The sequence below is a fragment of the Corvus brachyrhynchos genome, unplaced genomic scaffold, assembly GCF_000691975.1.
Source record: "Corvus brachyrhynchos isolate BGI_N302 unplaced genomic scaffold, ASM69197v1 scaffold97, whole genome shotgun sequence".
Classification (NCBI taxonomy): Eukaryota; Metazoa; Chordata; class Aves; order Passeriformes; family Corvidae; genus Corvus; species Corvus brachyrhynchos.
Genome location: NW_008239758.1, coordinates 3,646,609 through 3,655,310, shown reverse-complemented (window position 1 = coordinate 3,655,310; position 8,702 = coordinate 3,646,609). Strand labels below are relative to the sequence as shown.

At 37.5% G+C, this 8,702-nt stretch overlaps 1 protein-coding gene across 2 annotated transcripts in view; it reads right to left on the bottom strand.

Moving 5' to 3' along the window:
* The window catches only part of SH3GL3 (SH3 domain containing GRB2 like 3, endophilin A3), a 58,073-nt gene extending 50,419 nt beyond the window's left edge, over positions 1-7,654 (bottom strand). The window contains exons 1-2 of one of the 2 annotated variants that reach the window (XM_017742664.1): positions 7,589-7,654; positions 5,387-5,467 (exon numbers count right to left, since the gene is read on the bottom strand). In XM_017742664.1, coding sequence (XP_017598153.1) covers positions 5,387-5,467; positions 7,589-7,592 — 85 coding nt within the window. In that variant the 5' untranslated portion in view covers positions 7,593-7,654. Of the gene's footprint in view, positions 1-5,386; positions 5,468-7,588 lie in introns of those variants that run through there. The other variant, XM_008640060.2, reaches the window with a different exon arrangement.
* Positions 7,655-8,702: the final 1,048 nt, after the last annotated feature.

Genomic DNA, 8,702 nt, shown 5'->3' with positions numbered 1-8,702 from the left:
AACGCCCTTTGAGAGGGAGAGGGGGAAAAAGCAGCTTTCATTCCGTAGTTCCCATAAAACCATTTCAGTTAAATAGATGTTAAAAATATGTGAAATACAGACATGCCTCCTGTCAGACTTCCTATCTTGCTCGTTGAAATGTAAAGGTACTCAGATATTTACTTTTCTAAAGAAATTGTGTGGTTTAAAATAATAAACACACCTGACATTGACTTTCTGTAGAAACAACCTTAAAGCTGTTGTATTTAAAGGTAGCAGCTGAATCAATATCGTGAATGAAAATCTGACCTTACTGAAGCTGACAGGACTTTTGCCACTGACTTCAGTGGGGCCTAAACTTTCAGCCTGTAGTTTTTGAAAGTTGCTCCTATGAAGTGGGTTTGAATTGTCAGAAGTGTTAAAGGAAAACAGACATATATTCTTCTGCAATTCAGTGGGCACAGGCTTATAAAGGGGAAACTGGTTGTGCAAAACAATGACAGTAAAGGTTTTCAGAGTCAGAGATCTCTCCCTCCCTATGATCAGATCAGATTAGTTGTTGCTTTTGTTGCTTGAACTTCTCCAAAAATAGCCTTAGAGCTGTTTGGTGTTGCTAGTGCAGGAATATGTTCCTTGAAGCAAGCATATAATCACGCTGCAATGGACTTCCAAATCAAAGCAGAATTCTACTCTGGCTGCTAGAATGATATACAGACAGCAGGGTAAACAAGCCAGGGATTTTCTCCCACCTGGAAAGCAAGTAAGAAGCATTTCTCCAGTGCATGAAGAAGATTATTTGGACAGACAGAAATGGTAATGCAAGCTGACAAATCACTTACCCTTAATGGGGACACTGGACTGCTTTTAATTTGCCAAATCTATGATTCTAATATTTTTTAATGCTGTTAATAGGCAGTAATTTCAAGGATTCCATGGAACAGTGTTTATTGGAAGAGACTAAAAAATGGTGAATGCTATTGTATCTTAATAACAGATATCTGTCATGTGTGATAAACATTTTCCTTACAATTAAAAAATTTCTATCTACATACAGAAGATACTGGAGGGAAATTAGGAATTTTATTCTTTTTCCTTTTTAAAGTTATATTAATTTTAATGAGTTTTGATAGGCTGCAGATGTGCGGTTTTTCTACAATAAATAAAAATAGCATGAAGTTTTAACACTTCACTTTTCTTATTCCCTTCTTTGGAGGAAGAAATTAAAAAACAGGGATTAAATTGAGATTAAGCTGTCTCTCTGCTGTTCCTACAGTGCCATGCTTGCTTGTCTTTCCTGATGTGTCATCTTGAAACTATGACCCAGGCACTGATACATGGAAAGCAGGTACCCACTTACTCAATCCATCGGTACAAATGTCCACAGAGTTTGTTCTTTCTCTCAGCTGCATGCTCTCGACATGTACACTAAATTTTGACATATATAATAAGTAATGGAAAACACATTTGTGAATCCTGCTTTTTTTTTTTTTTTTTTAATTTTGACTTTAAACATTACAGGGCTTCTAGGATTCTTAAAGTACTATGCTTTTTCTTAATGAGGGTGATTGGGATGAGGGTGCCAAAGAAATGATAGCGTGCATTAGGTGATTTTGTAGGGTTTTTAAGAGGAAGGCAGGGTTGAGGAGACAACTGCTCAAGAGAAAAAGAGAAAAATGTTCCAGCATGAACCTGTTCCAACAATTTGCTCTAATATTAGTGATACTATCTTCTATCTGTAGATGGCAGTGATCTCCCGCTGCCTGCTTCAGGAGGAAAGGGGGGAATGATGGTGGTAATGAAATACTAAAATTAAAACCACTGTGCAAAACAGATGTGGGGAAGAGAAGTCATAAGGTATGGGAAGGCATATGCTTTACAGTATTTCATTCGTGTGATGAGAAGATGTCATGCCATCTAGAATCTATAAATTTCTGTACCAAAGGATTTTGATGCCAAATTCCAGAATATTGCGTTTTGAAATTTATCTATGATTAAAACCCTTTGTTGGCTTTCTGCACTTCTTGTACGCACCTTAGACACATTTTGTTATTTTAAACATGTTTATTCAAATAATACCTGCTGTTTTCCTTCCAAACCCCTCTGGGTACTTAGCTACCTCCTTCATCAGTTGCTCAGCAGGTCTATTACCCTGTTTAATTTTTAGCTGTTTTTCTGTTGACACTTGCATTAGTTTTCACTTTCATTCAAATAAAATGCAGTAAACAGTGTATAAGTCCATCTGGGTGTACTTCAGTGAAGGGTGTGATGTGAAGCTCACTGAAAGCAATGAGTTCTTATTCATTTCAGTAGGCTTATGATCATGCCTCCCAAAATCTACCTTGCTTGGTGACCGGCAGATAGACTTTTCAAAATATAACATAAAGGCACTATTTTCAGTTGTGGATTGTTTTTATCTTAGTGTTTCTGCCTGAAGTATAATAGAAATATAATATTTTTTATGAAAATATATTTATTTAGAAATATAATACTTTTTATGAAGATCAGACTATAAAAACTACATTTTTGAAGTTCTATTTCATGTGTCACATGGGCTCCTAGCATCAGATTTTAAATGGAATCTAGACACAAAAATGCAGATGAGGTGCCTAATAGGATTTCAAACATCGTCTAAATGCATTTAAAAATTTCCTTCTGAAGCTTATAAATATCAAGGAGATTTTGAATATTGTGGGGATGAAGATGCCTACAATGCATGTATATGCAAAGTGGACACAGAGAAGTACCTAAGCCAGTTATTTCTTAAGAGCCATTGTTTTTAGTAGAAAGTGTCTCACTGCAAAGAGAAAAAACCAAAATTATTCCTCTGCTTCTAAGGCAGCCCAGCCTAGTGTAGATGGTATGAGCATTAGATACCTTAGAGCGGCACTGAGACATTCCTGAGCAAATCATGAGCAACTATGTGCTTCAGGTCCTTCTATTTAACATTAAGCCATTCCTTTCCTTGCTGCTGAAAGAGGTTTTGCAATATCAGCACACCCAATCTGCAGCCACTGTTGTTTCACTGCAGTCGAGCAGAGGTTTGTCATTAGTATGACCAGTGGCAATTTTGGCCTCTAGCGCAGAAAGCCACCATAAACTACTGTGCCTAAATCCCTTTTGGAAAGCCTAGCTGGGAGTTTTGCCCTTGTGCCCAGGAATGTGTCACATCCAGGATGTTCTGGAGCAAAAAGGACATACACCCTTCTTCCCAACAGTAGGCTTTCCACACATTCCAGTAGGAAGGTAAAGCCATCTACCTGGCTTCACTCTATTTAGAGCTTTCTACACATGAATCCTACATTTTCTCCTCTGAATTTTGTCACCTCTTTCTTGCCATACCAAATAGCTTTTCTTTCTCTTTACTGACCACACTCTTCAGTTCCTTGAAAAGCAGCAGCAGTTTCTCTAACTGATCTGTCATACTGCTTAACCTGCAGTTCTAAAAATGAACTTTTTTAATGAGTGAATGGTTAATCTTTATATTCCATTGTCAGAAAAATAATCCATTAATCTGTTCCCAGTATGCAGTTTCATAGCATGCACTCTCAACCAAAAGCAAAAAAAAAAGGGCAGCTAAGGAATTGTGTATGGCCTTATTGCCTGTAATTTACAGATCACAGATGTCTATATCCAGACTTGCCTTTTCCCTCATACCACAGGCAGGGCACAGTACAGAAAATTCATTTTCTTGACCATCTTATATTGTTCCAAAAAAGACTATTGTGAGATATGAAATAAAACCTAGGTTTAATATCTCCACTCATGCTCGAAATGCACACAATAAGATCCCTTCTTTGGGAGTTACTTTTGGTCACTTCACAAAAATGTCACCATTGGAATTTTGCAAAAAAAACTCATTTAGTAAGCTGTTGGCCCAGTTTGCTTTAGATACACTTCCAAGATTATTTGCAGCTTGAACTCAAAGTGTGCAGGACTCTGTATAACTCTCCCATAGCTTCCAGTGACACTGCCTGACTTGCAGTGTTCCTGTCTATCCTTCCTCCCTTCTGCTTCTTCCCTTTCTCACTCTTTTGCTCCCTCTCTTCATCTTTCTAATTCATTCCACATGTCCTTGAATATGTACCATGCAAGCTGCTGTTTTGCATTCAACATTTGTTTATCCTGGGACTTATCACAGTATCTGAGAATCTCATAACTTTCACAGATTTTTATCCTCTTGAAGCCTTTGTGAAACAAGGAAGTGTGTGTCAATTTACAGGTGGGGAGTGGTCACACTGTAGATTAAGTGAGGTGCTCAGAGCCCTGCTTAGCCGTGGGAGCTCTATTCAAGTATTTCTTGGCTCCTGATCTGCTGTATAGATTGAACATTCCTGTCGAACTACATCTCCTGCAGTGCACCACAGTCTCTTCTCAAAGTGAGGACAGGCCATCACTCCAGCATTTTTGGCTTCTGGGAGATACCAATCGGCTGGGGAGGCTCTTCTTACATTAGAACAGGGACATGAGACAAAAATTCCGAAATTTCAGAAAACTCCATTGTGACTTTTCAAAATCAAAATTAATGGATGGGTAGAAAAGAGAATGTGTGTGGGAATGGGTTCAAGTATCTGACCTACATTTCCATTCCCCCAAAAGAAACCAAAGCATCCTAATATAAAGAAAAAGAAAAAAAAAAATTCACGCAAAGCAGATATTTTACTCACAAACAGTTAATGATCTAAAAATGTTGGCTTCTGAAGAAAATTCTGTAATGGCCCTAGTTGTATTATAGAGTGGAAGAAAAAGCACATAACTAAGATTTCATTAGAGTTATCTTTTCCTTCTCATTTCAGAGTATCTGCTGTAGATGTAGCCAGCATGCTTTTTTGCAATAAAATTCACCTACCTGTACATCCACACAGTAAGTCTCTTAATGCTGGTTCTAAATTAATTTTTTTTGAGTTATCAAAACATAGGATGGTGTATCAATGTTTTACAACTCAAAGGGAAGCTTCCAAAGCAGTGAAAGGAAGGCTCACATAAGGACTGAGGCTGGCAACATGTGAAATTTGGGTGCCAGGTTATTAAGTATTCTGATTTAGCCACGATGTGAAACTCCACAGTGAGCTCTACAAATAGCTTTGCTGATACTGAGGTAGTGACCTCTGAGGCTTTCATGTGACTGTGCTGCCAATGGGTTGTCTGGTCCACCGGGGTGCCACTTTCCTTTGATTTATCTTTGAGTCTGAGGAATTTTTTTTTTTTCACTGTAGTAAGAAAATCCTATTTCAAATTCATCATTAGAGCTGGCCCCAGTGGATAAATCCTAGTAACTAGATATTTATTTTACATGGATATATGTACTGACTTTAAAACAAGCCTCATGCAGATAGATGTCTGGTTTTCCTTATCAATTAAGGGAGATGGGGAAGGGAAGAAAAAGGGGAATATATAATAGCTCACTTACCTGAGAAAAGCTGTGCAGCTGGGTGTGATCTGTTGTATAAGGCAGAAAATATGCATCTAATCAATTGTACTCTCTTGGAACCTTAAAAAAAAAATTGGTTTATAGCAAATGTTATCCTACAAACTTGGTGATTAAATAAACATTCTGATTACTTCTGCACTTTTCTGCAGACCAAATAGGTCACCATAAATGAAGTTTTTTAAAAAAGAGAAAGAACAGAAAAGCAACAAATTAAATGTTTGTGTAAAACTATTCTGGTAGTGAGCCCATATCTCCTGTTCTCGGGATTCAAATTGCTTTGCCTAGTGAAAATGTTTCAAAACTGACATGCACAAAGATCCTGCATTCTGCTGCAAGCATAACTTCCACTGAACTGTGTAAAAATAAGGCAAGATACAATGTCAACACTAAGAAGAAAAGGTTAAGTTACAGTCCTTGTAAATTTGATGGGTATTGCATAAGAAAGCCTTTTTTCAGTAAATCAGTTTAGTGCTATTTTCTGTTCAGTATTAAAAACATTGCAGCAAAATCAAAAGTTTCTAGATCTATCACGAAATTGTGAAAGTAGCATTTCTACAGGCTACAAAAGATATTTTAAATCTTCAGAAATCACATCAGGGACTTAATCTGTGTGCTGAATTTTTGCAGAAATTGGCTCTATCACCTCTATGCCCAACTGCCTAAAGTCACCCACAAAACTAGAGATGTATTTTAGCCTCTGTTCAATGTTTTATGCAAGAGAGACAGTAAGGAGAGTAGTGTCATCTCCACCCTCACAGCAATTACAGCTGCTGTGCAAGAAGCTCAGTCCAGCTAGTTTCAAGAAGTGTGTTTAATGCTAAGCACTAACAAAAATAAACCACATTAGCTGATCATACTCCGAATATAACACAAAGGCTATTGCACCTTACTGGATTTTCCTGCAAAACTCCCCCCAAAATTACCTTCTGCACAAAGGAAGTCAGCAATGCAGTGTGCAAAGGCTGGGAGTCTCTCACACTGAGCTAAGCTTGAGACAATGCCAGTTACTTCCATGATGGGGTTTTTCCTCCTATTTTTACTCTCTGAGCAATCCTCTTTCTCAACATTTTTGTTATTCTATTTTTTGCTTCATAGTTTCAGATACATAAATACATGGAAGCATTTTACAGGAGTTCCAAAGCTTCCTGAGAAGTGACTGACCTTTATAACTCTTGGAGTACGTGCAGTTAATTGAAAAGCTCTCCTCTTGATATATTTTCTCTAAACAATGGAAAAACTATCTATGTTAAACAGAACCCCATCCAGGTATGTGTGTAAACTTGAGAGAAGAATGCAAGAGAGTTATTTATAAAAAGATGAAAATATTAAGTATTATTTATTTAGTGCCAACCATATTCTTGGTTCTTATCTGTTCTTACAAGCAGCACTCTGTTCTTATATGGAAGAAGCAATTTGAAGCCACAGCATCTGAGCTACAGTAATTTTGATATAATGGCAATGAAAAGATGCCAGCAAAGTACCTTTTATGTGTGTGTTAAACTTAGCTTTGGTTGACAGTGTGCCCACTGCAAAACATACACAATACCTATAGGAATGATAAACAGAGCTTTCTCCAAAGAAGATTTTATTCACTTCTGTTGTAACTTAGTTATTAATTTAGTGTATAATTTAATCTATCAATTCCTTATCTATAAAAGGGATGCATCAGGACTTCTGTGAGTCTTGTCCAGGCACATTTCACTGTCTTCTGAGAGGAGCTATCCTGCTATGGGTGTTGCTCCACCCCTGCTACTCCATAGCCCTAGTCAAGACGAGGGGCTCAACTGTTATATCCAATATATTATATCCAATATAATATGAAACATTAATTTTATTATGGTAGCTGCAAGCATTAAGACTTTAAACAAGGAATAAAAAAATACTACTGTTTGACATATAAAGAATATGAAGGAAAGAGTCCTGGAAATGCTTTGAAATACCTTAGTAATATTTTCTGAACCTCTAGACACATTTACTATGATCATGTCTCTCTTTAAGTCTTGTAAGCTAACACCATCTTATTAACTTTTAATATATGAAAAATATGCACTACAGGAAATGTAATGTTACTAATGAGGTAAAGATCTCCCCCCTCACTGTTATTTCCTGTCCATCTCCGTGGTAAGTAACCATGTATCTTTGTATATGGACATGTACAAGATAAGTGAAATAGCTACTTACCCATCTCCAGTCCCAGTGGACCTTGATTAGCCAGTAAAAAGGCATAGGCCACATCAAACCAACGCTCTACAGAACAAACCCAAAGAAGTGCATTAAGATTCTGCCCTTGTAATGCCAGCTAGTGAGATTTTCACACATGGGGAATACTGAATAGGACCTTCTAGAGCTAAAAGATCCTGCAATCACATTTTGTCCCATCAACCAGTAGTTCCCAGAAAGATAAATACAAAGAAATCTGTAGTCGGAACATAGAGAAATACCCCCAGAAAATATCTCAGACTTTTAAATCAGAGCAATATTCCTTGTTAAAAAAGCAGATGAAAAGTATTTGCTTGTTAAACTTTGCATTCATAAAAGAAAACTTTTCTTTGCTGAAGATTGCACACAGCTTTCAAACACTTTTCTGCAAGCCAAATACAGACATAAATTTTTTTCTGATACGAAACGTAGCCCTTCTGTAATCTAATCAAAAGTTAGACTGCCAGATCCCAAATGATACTAAAAAAAAAGTTAACATTAAATTTCTAAGGGTCATTATTAAAAACATATGGAATGTTCCCTCCAGTACCTTTGGAATTTAATTGCACGCTGTCTGGACACTCCAAGTATTCCTCATAGGCAAGGAACAAAACATGCTGATGTTAGAGGCCACGCTGAAAGCTCACCCCTGCTTCCCCCTGCCCATCCTCTTGCCCCGGCCCTCCCTACCCCTCTGGCCAAACCCTAAAGACAATCAGCACAAGGAATAGCATGATCATGGAGGAGCACTTGAAAGTACTGTTAAAAACAGATTTTCTCAAGAGTAAGAAGAAAAACTCAAGAAAATCTGGCTTTAGTGACTGGTCCAAATTTAAACAAAACCCACCCAAAGCAGCAAACCAAGCAGAGCAAACCAGGCTCTGAATTAAAGCCAACTCATGTGAATTTCAGGTCAGCCAATGGCTAATAGCAGCTCCACAGGGATTAGAAGCACTGCCTGCTACTAAACTGAGCAACCCTAAATGTAAACTCACTCATCCATTGAAGTCATGTTGAACATCTACTGGAGCGTGACTTAAATCAATACACAGAATTCCAGATAAACTGGTGAAAATTGGTTCAGCAAATGTATCCA